This window comes from Vulpes vulpes, chromosome 10, assembly GCF_048418805.1.
Source record: "Vulpes vulpes isolate BD-2025 chromosome 10, VulVul3, whole genome shotgun sequence".
Taxonomy (NCBI): domain Eukaryota; kingdom Metazoa; phylum Chordata; class Mammalia; order Carnivora; family Canidae; genus Vulpes; species Vulpes vulpes.
Window position 1 is genome coordinate 75776938 of NC_132789.1, and position 18699 is coordinate 75795636.

Sequence of the window (18699 nt, forward strand, 5' to 3'; positions counted from 1 at the left end):
GTGGAAAATCAGTGTGGGGCTTCCTAAAAAATTAAAAACAGAACTACCAATATGACCGAGTAACTGCACTACTGGATATTTACCCAAAGAATATGAAACATGAAGTTGGAAAGATACATGCACCCCTATGTTTACTGAGCATTATTTACAGTAGCCAGGATATGGGAGCAGCCCAGGTGTCCACGGATGGATGAATGGATAAAGAAAAAGTGGTGTACACACACACACACACACACACACACACACACACACACAGGAGGGAACAGGACTCAGCCATACAAAATGAAATCTTGCCATTTGCAACAACACAGATCCACAAGGTACAAAGCTAAGTGAAATAAGTCAGAGAAAGACAACTACCACACGACTTCATTTATATTTGTTTTCTAAGAAATGAACAACAAACCCCACCCCCCCCCCAGACTCTTAACTTATAGAGAAATGATGGTTAGCAGAGGGGCAGTAGGTGGGAGATGAGGGAAACAGGTGAAGGGGATTAAGGCTCCGTGTCCAGATGAGCACCGAGCAGTACGTAGAGCTGTTAAATCTCTACTATAAAGTGGAAACTAATGGAACACTGTATGTTAATCATACCGGAATTAAAGTGAAGAGAATTCTGTTGTGGACATGCTGCGTTTCAGATGTCTGTTAGATGTTGAAGCAGTTGGACACACAAGTCTGGATGTGTGGGAGTGTGCCAACATTGGGAACCAGTGGGGCCCGGTGGGGGCAGAGCTGAAGGGACCGTGGCATCTGAAGGGAAGACTTTCGGAGGACTGTATGTCACTGGTGATGCTCAGAGATGAGGGGGGTAATAATGAGCCATCAAGGGGCAAAGGCCAGATGCTGGAGGGGTCGTCCCCACGGAGGGTGTTGAGGCTGCCAAGAACCGTGACAGGAGTAGAGGCCCAAGAGAAGACTGCAAACCAGGAGCCGCATGGTCACCAAGGGAGGTGCTTCCTGACAAACGTTAGGGATCCTACGCCTGTCCTGTGACCCCACAAGCCAGGGACCCCACAAACAGGGAGGAGAGAGTTAGAGGGCGCACGGGTGTGAGGGCGGGCACCTGGGTGCTGCCCCGTGGCCGTGGCCGCCGAGCAGGGCCGGGTGGAGGCTGGCGGGGAAGCACGGAGGCCGCGGGACGGCCTCCTCAGGACACGAGGTCTCGGCGGCTGCGGAGGGGAGGGGGACGTTCCTGGAGGAAGGAGGGCGGCTCTGCAGGGCGCCGGGCGGGAGGGCGGGAGCCTGCTCAGGGCAGCGAAGCCTCAGGGAACGTCGTTTCCTCGCCTGCCGGAACCTTCAGGAAAGACTGGGCAGCACTGGGCCCCCCCTGTCGCAGGGCTGCCACGGGTGACAGAGAAAGTCGGAGTGTCCTTGGGAGCCTCCAGGGTCGGATGCCCCCCCGGGGTGCGGGAGCCGGGCGGGGGTGGAGGGCGCAGGCCGGGCGGTGACGCCCCCCCCCCCCCCCCCCCGCCGGCCCCCAGCGCAAGGCCTGCAGCTCACGTTTCTTTCCTACTTACCACCGATTTGCGGATGCTGACGCGGGGTTTGGGGATGGGTTTGGAGGGCTTGTTTTCGAAGCTCTCGGGAAGCGTCGACGAATGGCCCCCCTTCCTGGCCTGCAGCGCGAGCTGGTACGCGACCTCGAACGCCTGTCCCAGCGTCAGGATGATCTCGTAGGCCAGGTTCTGCGGGAGAGGGGGGGGGCACTTACCCCGCGGCCGCAGGTTGGCCGAGCCGAGGGGCGGGGCGACAGCGGGGCCCCGCCTTCCCCGGGCCGCACCCACTGGCCCCAGGGGCCGCCGCGGCTCCCTCCCCGCTGCGCCCGGGCGGGAAGGCGGGGGCTGCCCGGCCCGGCCGCCCCTGTGCGCCGGCCCACACGCGCCGCAGGAGCTGTGCCTGAGAGGGTTGGGCCTTTTTACCTCAAACATCTGTGATTCAGTGAACATCTCCGAAGCACAATCAAAATCTAATTTAGGCGGAGGGGAGAGGCATTAGTCATGCTGCTGTGGTGTCTCACAGCTACAGCCGCCAGCGTGCAAACAGAGCCAATTATCCATCTCTTTCGTGAGGCGCTTGCTCTCCCTGTGGGTCCGCTCCATATTTCATCATCAAACCAGCAAGAGACAGGAGAGTCTGTCGGGCCCAAATGCCGGTCCCAGCAGCGACTGGGAGAAAGGCTCTTCTCTTCAGACCTTCAACCGCTCCCTCCACGACGACTCTGGCTTTGTTTTCTCTTCTCTGGATATGTATCCCCGATTCCTGCCTTCTCTTCGCCGCACAGCTCCGCCCGGTCTTCTCTCAGTGAGAAAATACGACGCCGTCCACCTCAAAGAGGCAGGTCTTGGCCGTGCCCCCGGGGTCAGGGTGCACCAGAGCCCGCGCAGATGCCCGTGGCCCACAGAGGGCCCCCGCAGACAGCGGGCGTGGGCTTCTCAAGGTCTCATTCTGGTCAGCGACCCTAGAATGTCTGTTCATGGTTTTTTAAAACACAAATGGCCTCTGCTTATGTTGCTTTTGCAACGATGCCCCCGCACCCGCCCGTCCTCCCCAGTCAAGCACATAGAATGGCTCAGTTCCCATGGTGCTGGGCAGAACCGCCTGGGATTGTTCCCATGTGATGACGTCAGGGCAAGGGACACAGGATGGCCTTCGGAAGCCACGTGGAAGAGGCCATGGGTCTCTGGACAGACCAGGTTTCAGGGCGACACCAGACTGTTGAGGTCTTACACTCAAGGAGGGACAAGGCCTCTGAGATGGAAAGCTCTTTCAACAGAGGAGGTATCTTCCTCTCTGGGTGACAGAGGAAGCGATGGCCCCACAAGATGGATGTGTGCTTGCGGGAGACCCCAAACCCTGCACAGCCCACTTGAGCACCTCCTGCAGTGAGCGCAGATCCCACGTTTGCCTCCGAGGATGAGTCACACGAGTAAATTAGCAGGGCACCCACAAATGACAGTGGAGGAGGGCCGCAGACAGCTCCGGCCACCCCGGCACCAAGAGGGCGGAACCCTTCGACTGCCTACCCCGGGCACCCACGTCACCGTCAGCTTTGCCTCCTAGCGCGCAGAGGGGAGCCTCTGAAAGGCACACTGAGGCTTCTGGCCTCTGCAGTCTCCGTGTGAAGTGCTGGGTGCTCGGGCTTGTTGGGCAAGCCTGTGGAGATGGTTGCCGTCCAGCTGACAGGGCTCTGAGGCGGCCACTGGTGCGCTGGGTGCGCAGATGGGCTGAGGGAAAGGCAGCAGACGCGGCGCCAATGTGCAGCTTGTAGCTACTGGAGCAGTGGAGCTTAAGGAGTGTGAATTCCTTTATCATTAACCTAAAAACAAATTCCTGAAAGTGAGATTTACTTAAAAGCTCCAGTGTCTTCAAATGAAAGTCAAAGATGCTCATCTGAGCAAGTGTGATTTTTCGCAGGACTATTATTGGAAGCCTAAAGGTTTTGAAAGGTCCCGGGTTAGAAGCCCTGCTTTTTCATTTTTTAATTAGTTCGTGGTGTTAGGAAACTGCTCAAATAAGACACGGAGACCAGACTGTGTCCAATGGCCTCTCCTGGTTTGGCTTGTGTTTTCTCTTGATGCCTGGCTTTTCATTTTAATTTAGAATAAAGAGTTCTTTTCTCATGATCATGTACAGTAGGAGTTGGACACTGTTACTTTTCCTATCTCTTTTGCCACCTCAATGTTTGAGGTCTTGATTCTGGAAGCCAGGGAGGGTCCATGGGCATGAGGAGCGGCTGGTTCTGACAGGGCTTCAGAATGCTGAGTGTTTCTGACCCATCAGATAGGACCTGCAGACACATCTTTGGGTGGGGACGAAGGTTCATTTCCCTTGCCTCTCCTTACCTAGTAACTTAGATACACTATTTAAATGGGAGGACACTTATTGTGAGAGTAGGAGCTTCTCCTGGGATGAGACCAAAAGTCAATACTGCAGCATCAGGGAGGCTGAAGTGGCCAGGGAGGCTGAAGTGGCCTCCTCCTTTGAGCCAGGCCTGCTGCCCCCAGTGACGTTAGCTGGCACTGGGGCGCTAGGGATGCTGCTCCAACACCTGAAGGCCCAACTACCCTCTACTTGTATTGTTATCTTCACAACTGTGGTGAGGCCGGTGCCTGGGAGTGTGGCTGGCACAGCGCAGGTGCTCAGTACGTGCTCGGTGAATGAATGGATGAGGAGCCAAAGGACACGCCAGGGCCACAGCACTACCATAGTTGCACCCTGTGCGGTGTACGTATACTACAGGGTCGTTGCCTTAGGCAGCACAGCTACCGTCACGTGAGGAGTTCCAGGCGTTAGGAATTGAGTGGGCCAAGCCTTAGAGTTGTTCCACTTAAGGATTACCACAGTTACCTTCCAAATACCATTATCCTTGCTTCATAGATGAGGAAGTCGAGGCTCAGAGGGGTTAAGTAACTTGCCTGACATCACAGAACTAGAAAGTCACAGAGCTGTGATATGAACGAGTGTCTGTGACTCAAAGTCCATGCTTTAACCCTACCCCGCATGGGGGCTGCTCCCCACGACGGCTCCCATCAGTTCCGCTGCCCTTTCGCGCCTGCCGTGACATTCCCCCAGGATGGTCAGTCTGTTTCCCCACCTACTTGAATCTGGGTGGGCCCTCCTGACTTTTCCAATAAGCAGATTGCAGCAGAAGGGACACGTGGCTGTAGCTTTGACCCAGGCCTCTTGGGCAAACACTCGCTCTGAGGAAAGCAGCCATGGATAAACATCTGACCGCCCTGAGGTCACCATGCTGTGCAAATAACCAGGCTAGCCAGAGGCAGAGGCTGCCTGGAAAGAACCAGCAGTGGCAGTCATCCCAGCCTCGCCGCCAGATACACAGCGAAGGAGTCATCCCGGACTTGTGATCTCTAGGAAATGCTGCACAGGGAGGCCCCAAGAATGCGGACACTTGGCCCCAAAAGAGCTGTCCCAACATCAGCAGCCATCTGAGCCACCCCAGTGGAGGCCCCACATACCACTGAGCGGATGAGAGCAGAACTGCCCCATTTTGCCCAAATCCCTTACTCACAGAATCATAAACATTATACAATGGATGTTCTTCTAGGTCACTAAGTCTTGGAATGGCTGTTCAAGCAGCCACAAAAAACGGGAACACCATGCAATGCTAAAGAAGGCTGGTCGGGTTCAGCAGGAAGAGGAACTGCCTGCCAGCCCATGAGCTGGCATGAACAGTGTGGAGTCACGGGGAGTCAGTCCTGGAACCACCCCACCCTCAACCACATGAGGAATCACCCCACTTCCTGTGATCCATCCTGGTCACAGCAGCACAGTCAGCACTAAGGTGTCCCTTCACCCGTTAGCCCAAACCACAGAGCCTGTCCCACAACCATGTTCTCCTCTCCAGTCACGACCTCCCTTGGGGATACATTCAAACTCCTTTGGCTTTACATGTCCTACTTTACATCTTTCAGATGACGTGAGCCAGCCTGTCTCTGGCCGTGGCTCCTTCTGCCCCTCCTAGCTTATTGGGAAATACCTACCTTGGCTTTTCAGCATGAGTGTCTTTCTAGAATCACACTTATTATGGCTATCGGCCTTGAGCATTTTCTACCTCACAAAGACCACCAATGAAAGAGGATAGCCCGTGTTGTGCATGTATGTTTGGTGCAGGCATGGAGGATGATTCCTGGAGACAGCATGCTCTGAGCCTCATTTTTCTTTACATGAAAATGGGGATAATAACATGCAGGACCAACTTCACTGAACTGTTTTGAGAATCACTCACGATTACACTCAACTAATGACAATCTCAGCCCACATTATTTTCTGTGTGCCATGGACCATATGACACACTTCACATGGACCACCTCGAACCCTAACCACCACCCTGTAGGGGTTATTAATAACTGTGGGTCTATTATTGCTCCTGTTTTACATGTGAGCGAATTGAGCACAGAATGGTTCAGTAACTTGGTCATGAAGCTGGCACCTGGCTGAGCTAGGATTTGAATCCAAGTGTTGGTAGCCATGCTCTTGACCACTCTACCTTACAACTACAGTTGCGATAAAGGACTTTTGAGAACTGTTAAAAAAAAAAAACAAACTTAAAATAAACATTAAATATAGAAGCTCTTGGGTGGTCGATGCATCTTGGCCAGTGTGAGGGTCCTGAAAAGTACACAATTTGCTTGGGTTTCATGCCAGGACCAGTGGAGAGGCAGCCTCCAAGCAGTGGGTGTCCTTTGTGACTTGACATGATCCATCATCATGAGGACTGTCAACCACTGCATGTGCCCCTTCCATGATAAAGGACGCCCAGCAGCACTCCCTCTCTAGCAGAGACTTTTAGGATGAAGGCAGGGAATCCCAAGTCCATGGGGACAACCGCCCCAGGGGGAACACGACAACCTCCAAAGCCCTTCCCTTTTCCCCTAGGGATCCTGATCTGTGAATTAAGAATTGCTACATTAGAGGAATTTGCAGAGCCCTCGCATTTTAAGGATAGAGCCTAATGGTAGCCAAGGGACACACACTTATCGTTCTTATGCAAACGGGAGATGTTTTGGCAAGCTTGCATTTACTGGGAGCTCACGGCAGTCAGGACCACAGCTAACCGTCACCTTGGACACCTATTTGGCGACTTCCATGTGTCAAGGGTTGAGTCCCTAGCGAGTGTCTGGGAATTAGAGGAGGCTCATGGAGAGACAAAGAGATGCCCTTCATTGTCCTCCTACATCCTAGTCACGGAGGCTGTACCCAGAACATTCATCAGGTTGGTGTTGGAAAAACTGCAGCACCGATGTGAGCCGTCTGTCCCCTTGGAAAAATTCTGATCACTCAGCTATTTATATTAACTGATGCATCACTAGGATTCTTTTATGTTTTTTTTTCCTGCTTTATACTTTTATGTTTTATTTGAAAAATTAATACTTACCATTTCCATAACCTGATAATCATTATAATGAAGAAGTGAAAATGTCCAAATAGCTCATATAAAGGAAGAACCAGCTTGTAAAACTTAGAGATGTGTAAGCGCACCATACAGTAAATAGGCTCTTACTAGAGGTATAGATATTGGCAGGTGGAATTTGACCACTCCAGTCACTGTAGCCCCAGCCCATCCCCACCCCCCTGTGAGGAGCTTCATTCTTCCTTCCTTGTTAGAAACCTCTAAACAAGTGCAGGGAGAGCCCAGTTCTTGACCTTGCTTGCCCTAGGAATCTAGCATGTCCTCCTGTGTCCATCCAGTCTGGGCTTGTTTGGGGTACCCTGGGTTAGGGGTGCCTTTTGGTTCTGTCCTAGCCATGAGCTTTATCTGCATCCTTAAGAGCCAAGCTGCCTCCCGGCCTGGAGGAGCAGCTGTGGAGGTGGCCCAGGATGGGGCTGGAAACAAAAGCATTCTTTTATTTTTAGAAGGAGAGAGAGAGAGAGAGAAAAAAAAAAAGCGAAGCATTTTTGATAAAAGTATGGGCTTGAACATTTTTCAGGCTGAAGAGTTCAGTGGCATTTTTGCAAGAATATTCATTATAATGTTTAAGGTTTTCATAAATAGAGGACTAAGTATACTACAGAAGTCCACACAGTGGAACATGAGGCAGCTGGTTAAACTGAAAATTGAGTCATTAAAAAAAAACTGGTCAAAAGTAAAAATATATAGACATATATACATAGATGGTATCTATGTGCATAGAAAACAAGGATGTATATTAAGATTTTTACTAATGGTCATCTCTGAGTGTTGAGGCTGTGCAGGATCCTTCTCTTTGTATTTCTTCGTGTGGTTTGAACTTTATTCAAATGAAGATGAGTAATTTTACAGTCATAAAATATTATAAGCTTTTCCATTTTGATAATTAGAAACAAGAGAAAATATTCTAGCTCAAAAACTGCTTCCTTATTCCTTACCCACCACCTTGGGGTTCTAAGTGCTGTTTCCATTTTTGGCAGAGAGTGCTGGACACTGTTCCAAGCGAAACCCAAGGCCCTGCTTGCAGGCGTTACTTTGGCTCACCTCCACGTACCAGTGGGGCTGGCCATCCATTTGGCCAAGGATCCCATGTAGGTGCTTCCATTTTCACACTGGATGTCAAGTCTAACATCTGTTTGGTTGAATTTTAAAAGACATAGCTCCTTCTTTAACCCGGAGCCCCAATATGTCTACTCCAAGGGCAGAGCAGAGGGTGTGAACTTCAACTGTCCAGTTTCTTTCCCACTTAGCTGAACAATGTGGTACATGGAGATTCACTTGCACACGAGCACCCTTGCAGCTGTGCTGGGTGTTATCCCTGCACCTCAGCTGCACCACCTGTGAGCCCAGACCATCTTCTATGTCATCTCACAGGGAGGATAAAGCAGCCCTTGCAGGCCCTCCCACAGGACGTGGCTTACTACCACCTGCTGAGTGCTGGCTGTGGATCATCCAGTCCTCACAGCTACTTATAAAGGGAGAATGGTCCCCTCAACCCCCCATTTTATGTGTGAGCAGCTCAGGATCGGTGAGACTGATTAACTGGGCCAAGTTCAAACTGCTGTGGTAATGGGGGCAGAGTCAGGATTCAAACCTAGGTCTGACCTCAGAGGAGCCAGTATTTTGTGCCACGGGGCTTCCTGCCTTATTGCTGTCACGAGGCTGCTCGTGTTCTACTTCCACCGAGGCCACCTCCAAGGGCGCATCTTGTGTCTGAGGGACTCCCTCTGTGTGAGATGCTATCGTACAGTGTTCTGTCACAGACCCCCAGGTGAAAGGTTCTTTCAGACTTTATGCCTCACTGAAGCTTTGTTTTCTGAGAGGATGAGTTATGCTCCTCTTTCAAAGCAGCATGCATCTCCCTCTTGCCTTGACGTCCAGGGAGCTCACAGCCAAATCTGAGGCTCAGCTCTAACAGCTATGGCCAACTCTGTGGTCCGCGTGTTGACGTTAAAACTCTTTCCCTGGCATTGAGCTTCCTTTGAGTAGACCTCTGCCCTAGTTCAGATCTGTGTGCGCCTAGGTATTCAGACCTGTCATACCTATTCATGGAGGCTGCCTTAAGTACTTTGTGGAAGGGGGCATAGATGGTGTCTGTTTCTTCAGGTAAACGTTTGTTCAAGAGCTCCCTTTGTTTAACCCACTCCTGCCAAAATGGCTGACAAGGTATATCATACTCGCTTGCCCATCACCTGAGGAAAGTGACAGTAAGGGAGCAAGCTGAAGGGAGATAGGACACCACGGGGAAAGAGGCCTTGTTGGCCCAGGCTGGGAAGCTGCTGTTTACCAGTAGACCATCCTGACCTGCCTACTGGCATTTTCCATTAGCACTAAAAAAACAGCCACCGTACTTCAGGAACTACAATGGCAGAAGTGTGTTAGCTCCGTACCCCAGAAAATGAAAGCCCCTCACCTGGCTGTTCTTTGGTCTCCGGGGGTCAGCGGAGGCTCGTCACATCCGAGGAGGAATGCAGTCGGACATTCAAAGCATGGACCTTTTCAGTGCATGGAAGCCCCAGATGGGGTGGAGAAGCCAAGGGCATCATGAGGAGCCTCAGAGTGCTGCTACACAAGCGCTGGTGAATAAAGGCTGCGCCTAGATGGCTGGCAGAGGCTAGACCCACCTAACTACAGCACCCATCACGGTCACTGGGGGGATGGCACTGGGAGTAGGGGCTCCTCCAGGTGACCTTGAGGTCTCTTTCCACCCTGGGGGATCCACGATTGTAGGACTAGAAGGTGACGTCCCCTACCTAGCCAACTACTCGCTGTTCCGAGGTGTTCACAGGGCTGACACCACATTAAGTCGCAACATATTACACAAAGGCCACACTGCAGGGCTTGACAGTCTCACAACCAGTACTTAGAGGTGCAGCGGCCAGGAGGCTGGCCTTCATCTGAGAGGATGTCCTCATTGCAACAATCACCCCAGAGACGATTCCAAATGGCCAAGCATTCTGTCTATTGTGGAATGGCTTTTGCTTTTAGCAAAACACCCTCTTCCCATCTCCCACCCTTGGCTGGTGAGTTACTGCTCATCCTTGAAGATTCGTCTGGGGCATTCTGTCTTCCAGGAGTCCTCTCTTAGTCCCCTGTCCCAGCCCCTGGGTTAAGCCAGGTGCCCCTCCTCAAGCAGCCCTGCAGCACCTCGACATCGCTCTACTTACTGCATGGTATGTACTAGTGTTTTCTCTCCATAGGGCCACTCCCTCTGTTGATGGAGCTCCTTGAAGTTCTAGTCTCATCTGACTTTGTGTTTACAGGGCTTGGGATACATAGTGCTCAACAAATGTTTGTTGGAAGAGTTGAAAAAAGGAAGCTGCCTGGTAGGTTCCTAAAATCAGAGGACTTGCACTTAAGGGTTATATATGGATGAACATGGATGGACAGAGCCAATTCTTGTCCCCTCCCTTCCCTCTTGCAGGTAGACCTGGATGCATAAGTGCCAAACACGGGCAGGGAACGCCATGGGGGCCCTGAAGACAAAGGAAAGCGGCTTTCAGTCTGGGTCCTTGGTGGGGTCTCCAGAAAGAAGCCACATTTTTCTGTTGGCTGTATTTTGCTTGTACTTCTTGTTTTTTAAGGCCTCGGGTAAGCTTCATCTACAAGTTGCTTCACCCACGTCTTGAGGCAAAAATAACTCTGGGAATATTCTGAGCATATTCACAGAATTCATTGACATCTCCTTAACTCTACCTATAGTTAGTTTTCTCAAGTACCAGCCAGAAATTAATTTTGAGAGCTTATACTTGTGGAAATAAATACTGTCCCATCACAGGCCTTGCGGTAGGTATGCTCCTAAGGATGTCTATCTAGTCCAGGGCTGATAGGTTGACGGACCAACGTGCAGATAGCTTTGTCAGGGCTAATTTCAGCTCACTTAAGAGAATCAGGAAATTCCTATTTTTCCCTCATTGTAACAGGAGCACATGTAGACAATTTTGAAAATACATAAAAGAACAGAAAAATCACTTGTAAAATTCTACTGCTGGAATATAGCCAGTACTGCATTTTGGTTTTCTTTTTACATATGCACAAATACTTGGGTATACTCTATGAAGGTTTATCTACGTGAACTTAAAAACAATTAGAATCATCCCTAATGTGTGGTTTTGCAAGTTGCTTTTTCGTGCAACATTAAATTATGAATGGCTTTTGCCTGCTGCTAAGTGGTCTTCAAAAACCAGATTTTAAAAGATGTTTATTATTATTATTTTTTAATCTAGATTTTTACAGGCAGCAGAGCATCCCATTACCTGCGAAGGTTTAACTTCATGCCTTACCCTGAGTATGCGTGTGTGCCGCAGCTTTACAAAGACTGAGCAAGGAGAGGGGGTGTCCTCCCTGAGTCAGGACCTGTACCACTGCAGTCCCCCCTGGAGGCTGTGCACCTGTGCCCCATGGTCTCCCGTCCACATGGGACCGCAGCCCAGGCCAGCTGGATAGTGGGCCTTGACCAGCCCCGCTGCAGGACTGGCTTGCCAGGGCAGAAGCAAAACACAGCAGATCTTTCTCCTGTTTCTCAGCAGGGACTTGGAGAAGGGGTGTGCACAGGAGGGGCTTGCTAGATTTCAACCTCTTCTCACTCTTTTTTTTTTTTTTTAAAGATTTCATTTACTTATTCATGAGAGACACAGAGAGAAGCAGAGACAGGAGAAGCAGGTTCCATGCAAGGAGCCCGATATGGGACTCGATCCCAGGACTCCGGGATCACGCCCTGAGCCGAAGGCAGACGCTCAACTGCTGAGCCACCCAGGCGTCCGTCTTTTCTCGCTCTTCAAAAGTCGAAGCTCCTAGTGGAAGCTACATAACCCCATCAGTAACTTGTGATACCTTTGAAAAGGGCGTGTGTGTGGGGGGCACCTACCAAATTCAAACCCCTTTTGATTTGAATCCTGCTCATTGAAAATCTTTCTCAAATGGACATATCCACTTCCTCGGCTTAATACACACAGTGAATACAAGTGACTTTTCCTTGCTTTATCACAGATGCGTGTCTAGTGCCATGAACTCGCCATTCCAAAATGAATTAATGAGTTGTCACACCTGCAAACTTATCACATGTTCACACAAACCAAGCGTTCAGCTTCTAGCCCAAGCCGCCTCCTCTGGGAGCCCCGGCCCTGCTAGGTACTGGCCCAGCTCCGGGACAGCATGGTTGGGATTTTCTTGCAACAATTTGTTAGGTCCCCTACTCCTTCTCCTGAATCATGAGCTCCTGGAGAGCAGGGACCTGCGCCCGACTCATAGTAGGCACTCAGTATGTACTTCAGTGGACTCCTGGCTTTCTCCTCAAGTGTGGACTACGGCAGCAGCAAACACATGCTCTTGGTGGAAAACTGGGACCTAAGTCCTCATCCAGGTTCTGATGACAAGAGAGAATGCAACCTCCACCAAACTGCTACTACCCCTTTGCCCATCCCTAGCAGCTGACAAGGACAGAACACCCTGGGCTGGGAGTGGGCATGCAGTAGCTCATTTAATTCTTAGGCTCCGTTGGAGGTGCGCACTGTCATGTTTATCTCTGTTTTGGAGAGGGAGGAACCTGAGGACTAGTTCTCCGCCAAACTATTAAAGCTAAGGTGCGCTGACCTGACTCTAAAGGCCACACCTCTAAAGGTGACATCTGATTTTGTTTGTTTGTTTTAGTTCTTCGGGAGGAGGCTACATGAACACATGTATAAATGCTGCCAGACAACCTGTGAAAAAAAATGTCAGAATGCCTTTTGTTCTCACTTCCCAAAAGTGGGATTGATTTAAGGCACTAATAATATTCCTCCCTCCCTTCCTCTCTCACAAAAAAATAGGGATGAGAGAGAAAAAAAAAAGTGATTATTATTCTTTGAATACCCACCCACCTTTGACTTTGTGACTTGGTTGATTCTCAATGATTTATGCCAATGCAGGAAAGAGAGACAGAAATGCACCCTGACAGTGTTAATTTATTCCCTTTTTCTTGGCGAGGGAACAAGTGGTAGGGTATAAGGATCACCAGGTTGGCAGCACTGTCTTTTTTTATTTATTTATTTTTTATTCAATTAGAGCCACTTGATGCTCTTGGGAGCAGGATCCTTCCTGACACCGACCTGCAGAGGCGTTTCACTGACCTGGGGCCCAGGAATGGCTGGAACTTTGCTGTCAGGTACTGTTACACAGGGCACATGAGCCGGGGAGGTGATCGGTTCCATCCTGAGGGCTCTCTGCACTTGAACATTTTCTTCTATGGCCATGCACTCTTGACAGTATTCCTAGCCAAGGAGGTGGAGGGCCACTTTCAGGGGGAGAAGGTGAGAAGCAGAACAAAAGCTGCCACTGAGCTGCATGTAAATATTAATTTAGTTGTCAGAGGCCACCTAGTGCCAACAGCACCAGCAGCAGCAGCAGTCTTGCACCAGATGCCCACTTTGTCAGACAACCTCTGCAGCAATAAGTCATAAACCCTTCTCATCGGGAGCTTTGAGCAACCCCCTGTATGTACTTTCACAGTTTACAAACGGGTAGGTAGTATGGGTGAAGGGGGGGAAGGGTGCAAACGACTTCCAGGTACAAATTCTGGGGATGTCACCTATAGCACAGTGACCACAGTTAATGATATTATACTGGATATTTGAGGGCAGATCTTAAAGTTCTCATCACAAGGGGAAAAAAAACCTGTTTAACTGTGAGGTTGGTGGATATTCACCAAAGCTACGGTAGTGACCATCTCCCAATATGCACATAAACCATTATGTCGTCTACTTAAAATGAATACAAAGTCGGAGGCCAATTATATTTCACTCAAATTAGGGGAAAAGGGGGGTGGTTCAAGAATTTTAATTTCATTAAACATGGGCAGCCCAGTTGGCTCAGCAGCTTAGCGCCGCCTTTGGCCCAGGGTGTGATCCTAGAGACCCAGGATCAAGTCCCACGTCTGGCTCCCTGCAGGGAGCCTGCTTCCCCCTCTGCCTGTGTCTCTGCCTCTCTCTGGGTCTCTCATGAATAAATAAAAATCTTATAAAAAAAAAGAATTTTAATTTCATTAAACAGATGAGAAAAACTCAAGAAAGAAACTCACAGCAGAGCCAAAGTCAGAAGCTGATGTAGATCCCATTGGTCAGGACAGGTGTCAGGACAAAAGAACTCTACTGTCCTCCCCCCACTCCCTACCCCGTGCTTTGGCTTGTGCTGGTATATCCTGGCAGAGGGTGCTATCAGCTCCTCTCACACAGTCCACCCAACACGTCTGCCTGCATTTCGTCATTTCTGCTTCTCCGGGTTAGTTTCTTGCATGGCCCACATTCAGCCAAGAAAGCACAGGAAGGAGGGAGCTTCGTCTCCCACATCCACCACCCACCAGCATCATGACTTCAACATTCCCTGCATGTCCCCGAGCCAGCCGGGACCGTACCATGTGCTGCACACTCAAGATTACAGAATTCAGGAGTCGCACGTAAGAGAAACATGAGCATGGTTAAAAATATCTAAGACTGTGAACGTATTCATTATACAGAAATGAGGATTAGCAAGGGTCTAGCAGCCTTCATGGCTTTTGATACTATTTAAAAAAAAAACCCTCATATTTTAAAACTACTGAATGAAGGCCTCTCTAGACTTTTGCAATAAATACGATTGTCCCACAGAGTGTGCACTAAAACCTTTCTGACCCACCTACCTCATTCTATTACTTAGAAATCTGGATTGAGCGAACAGTACCTAGAAGGTGACAGTTGCCAAATTACCTTGCTTGTATCTGTTTCTTACCTATTGCGTCCTTCTAAGGTTAAGGTTGGTCACTACAGTTTTGGGATCTGGTAGCCACCGAGACATCATTTCCCCCTCCTCCCTGCAGCCTGTGCCTTGGCAATCCTAGCTAGTATGGTATTCCTCTTTGGCCATCTGAGATCACGACACATCCTTTTCTTCCACCCAGTGTGACTGCTGTCTCTTCCCTTACGTTTTCACTGCCTGGAAGGTGGGTTGTGAGAAGCGCTTTGTTCTGCAGTGGATGGATGAGGTACTTCCCAGGCCTTGTGAGTTAGAGATAGGAACAGATATCACTGCCATGGTGGGGAGAGTCTAGAATGAAAGGAGGTACGGTCCTTGACAGTGGGTACATCCTGGCTTTTCTCATGGGAACCTGGGCCCCCTAATTCCACTTTTGCTCTAGTCTCTTTACTTTCACTGACCTGTCATCTGAAACTGAAACTCTTACAGGCTGCATGTACCATAGATTCTAAGTAATGGAGATAGGTGTAGCGATCCTAAAGTGGAACATTTCCTAAAGTATGTTCTGTAGGATGCCACCCCTGCAAGGTGCACTCTGAAGAAAGCTCAACAGCCAGGTGAAGTTGGGAGACACAGGGCACCCACCCGCTCCTGGCATCTGAGCTACACATGGTAGCTCTGTAGGGGGACTTGGGCGTCCCTTTCTAGGCCACAGGATTTCCATGATAAGATACTCTGAATTTCAAATGTAACTTTCCCTAACTGGAAGTGTTCTAGACATCACTGAATTTTCTCAATGATCGCAGATATTCATAACATTTTTTGACCTGTAAAAGGTTTACAAGGGTCAAAGAAGCAATAACTCTGCAATAAAAAAGTATGTATGTACTCATACGTACCAGCTAAAAGATAAAATGTATACTTAAGGCAGCCTTTAAAAAATTTTTTTTCCATTTGGGCGGCTCAGGGGAATGACTCACATCAAAATAATTTTAAAGTTTCGAGACTGGACTGAATATTGAACTGCCCTATATAAAAAGATACAAAATCCATGCTCAAAGAGGCCTTTTTTTTTTTTTTTTTTTTTGGTGCAAGCAAAGCTTGTTGCATCTCAAAATTGCTCAAAGGCCCCAAAGGCCCCGGTGAAGGCTGGTGGCCTTCGTTACTATTTTTGAGGTTAGACAAACTGTGTTCACCTAGAGAGGATTAAAATGATGGATTTGTGGTGTATGATAAAAATCCGTTGGAGCTGATACCAGAATCCTAAGCCTGTGAAGGTCTGTAGTAAATCAAACATCTGGGTGAAAAGATAAAAAATGAAGCACTTCCCTACATGCCTTTAAATGTATCGGGGACATCGTGTTGAACCTAAAACTAAACAGTTGACTATTTTCCCCCACACTTCACCTCAGTGTGTGTGTGTGTGTGTGTGTGTGTGTGTGTATTGTTAAAACCTCAAGGGGGCAGATGGCCCATGGGAATCATTTTTAGTTTGAATATAGGACAGTGTTTGGGGGATGATCACAAAGGACAATTATATATTACTTTAAAAACCAATTTAGAAAGAAATGCTGCAGTACTCGATGAAAGGCTGGAATTCGTCCCAAAGGGTATCACAGTATTAACTTGGATGGTCAGGGAAAATCTTGCACAGAGGCAATAGGCCATTCTAAGGCCTGTAGAGCCAATATTTTCTTTCTCTTGTTTCTATATTATTTATTTATTTATTGCTTCTTTTGTTTTTTTTTTCCAGTGCTTTTACAAGAGCAGTGGGGAAACTGTATCACAAATACGCTTGCGGCAAATCTATTTTATGGCTTTTAGCCGAAAGGGAGCCAGGCTGTCAATGGTGATGTCAGTAGACAAGGAGAGGGAAGAGGTGTGTGTGTGGGGGAGCTGACACGGAACACCTATTATTTACAAGGCACACTCCATATGCCCCTTCACTTCAATCCTGACAGAAACCGTGAGGCGCGAATCCCTGTACCTGGTTTCCAGACAGAGGACATCAAGACTCTGGAAAGTCCTGCCAGTGGTTGAAGGCCAGGAAGCTGGAAGCCACGTTGGGGGGTGGACACTCATCTGCCTGTCCTTTTCTGTGACACCCAACTACCGCAGTGAAAGGTGTCTCATGCAAACCAAAGTACGTGTGGAGAGAAGGGAACTTCTGCAGTTTACAGAAACAACTGCCTTTCACAAGAATTGCAAGTAACGTTTAAGGCACAAGACTACTGCTGAAATGACTTTAATCAACACTGCTGGTCTCATGCAAACAGACACAGCTAGATACTCAGAGAAGCCTCTGCGGGCTTTGCTTTGTAGTCTTATGGTCGCCACATATCACTTTTACCTTATTTTCCGCATATCTCCCAAACAGGAGGGATTTTCTTCAAAGGCATGTGAACATCCTTTCCTGTTTTCAATCTTCACACATTGAAAGAGATGAGCCACTGGCAGCAGGATACAAATGCTCTGGGCATGAGCCTAATGTTCCTTAGAATGGTGTGTATTTTGGATTATGGTAGTCTTTGGTCCCTAGGAGGTAGGTGAGGCTGACAAAGACTGCTCCAAGGACTTTCACCCCATGACACGGACCTGTGTGGGCTGGCCTCCCAGGAATCCATCATGTTGTCCTTTTCGGGTAATTCTTTAATTATGCATATTTCAAACACATTGGACAGAGTGGTGCTGTCAAATTCAAGTGACATTTTACAATTCTTCTGATTATAGATTATTTCATGGTTGCAGCCACATCTGTTCTATCTGCTTCAAATGCAGAGCGCCCAAGGTACCATGTTAGAAATGTCCGCAAGAATTTGTACCACATCAAAGTATCCGTCCATCTATCTTGGAGGAACACTTGTTCTCTAGAACTGCTTTCATTTCTCAAGTCAATAATAAAGGGCTCATATTTAGACTCAATGACAAACAGGACTACAAGTGGTGTAATACCACAAGCATGCCATCCTAAGACTAACTTCTGAATGCACAAACGGATCAAACCTTGGTGTTCCCAGTTATCGTTTGTAGGTGTCTTATTTGCTTGACTACTTTGCAATACAGAAGACCACAGATGACGCATGAGGCGCTGAAATTTCTGTTTCTCCCCAACGAGCCTAGATGGCGATGCCCTACTATTTAGAAATTGCCACCAGAGAAACCAACAGGCCTGACTATATTTCGGTACCAAAGAAAGACAGGAACCCATCAAATCTGAAAAGTGAAGTTAGTAGTTGAGCAATAGCAGTTCAGATACCAAGTACAAGGGGAGTTCTAAATTTAATGGATGAGGGACAATACAGAAAAAGCTCAGAAAAGCCCAGTCTGCAGAATATCTCACGTGAGGCATACCTTGACACTTGATAAACAAACCAAGTATCTTAACTGCAGGTTGAGCTTTCCACACACTGCAGGTACCATCTGGGGAAATATTTAATCTGTCCAAAGACAGAATTTACTCACCACATCAAAGGCAGTAAACACATGACAGTAGTGGTGATTGGACTTCAAATCTTTTGTGATATAAGCAAAGGTTGATAGGTCTTCTGGGTCCTGGGCAGCACAGGAGATATTACGAATTTCATGCTCGGCAATTATGTTCTGGAATAAATCAAATACACAACTCTTTGTTTTCTTTTGCAAACCAGCATATTTTAGAATCAAGGCAAAGGACTTGGGAATCAGCTGCCTTCCCCCTTTCTAGAATGTTCTAGACCAGCACCATTCAAAGTGACCCAACACACTATCTGTGGGCCCATGTCCACCAGGTCTGGAAGGAATGTTTTCATTGAATTAAAAACAACCTAATGTCATCATATCCTGGGGCAGTGGTTCTCACCAGGTGCTGTGAGCAGAAGCACTCGGGGTGGCACTCTTCAAAAAAAAGAAAAGTAGTTCCTAAGCATTTTACTGTTCTCATTCCCCACATACATCTATAGACAGGTAGGACTGCCTTCCGCGGATTCTGTCTGGAAGGGATCACCCGCCACGTTCCATGTGCTGGGAGAAACTCCATCCCCAGGAGCTCTCCAGACCCTTGCCCATCCTGTGGCTCACTGTCCCAT

At 48.7% G+C, this 18699-nt stretch overlaps 1 protein-coding gene across 38 annotated transcripts in view; it reads right to left on the reverse strand.

Annotated features, from left to right (window-relative positions):
- The window catches only part of ANKS1B (ankyrin repeat and sterile alpha motif domain containing 1B), a 1023959-nt gene that overhangs the window by 10748 nt on the left and 994512 nt on the right, over window positions 1–18699 (reverse strand). For 36 of the 38 annotated variants that reach the window (XR_011994937.1, XR_011994938.1, XR_011994935.1 and 33 more), the window contains 2 exons: window positions 18098–18235; window positions 1521–1688 (listed from right to left, as the gene is read on the reverse strand). Coding sequence is in view for 26 of the 38 variants with exons in the window: in XM_072724641.1 (XP_072580742.1) it covers window positions 1521–1688; window positions 18098–18235 (306 nt within the window). In the remaining 12 variants the exon portion in view is untranslated. Of the gene's footprint in view, window positions 1–1066; window positions 1342–1520; window positions 1689–18097; window positions 18236–18699 lie in introns of those variants that run through there. The other 2 variants (XR_011994929.1, XR_011994936.1) reach the window with 1 other exon arrangement.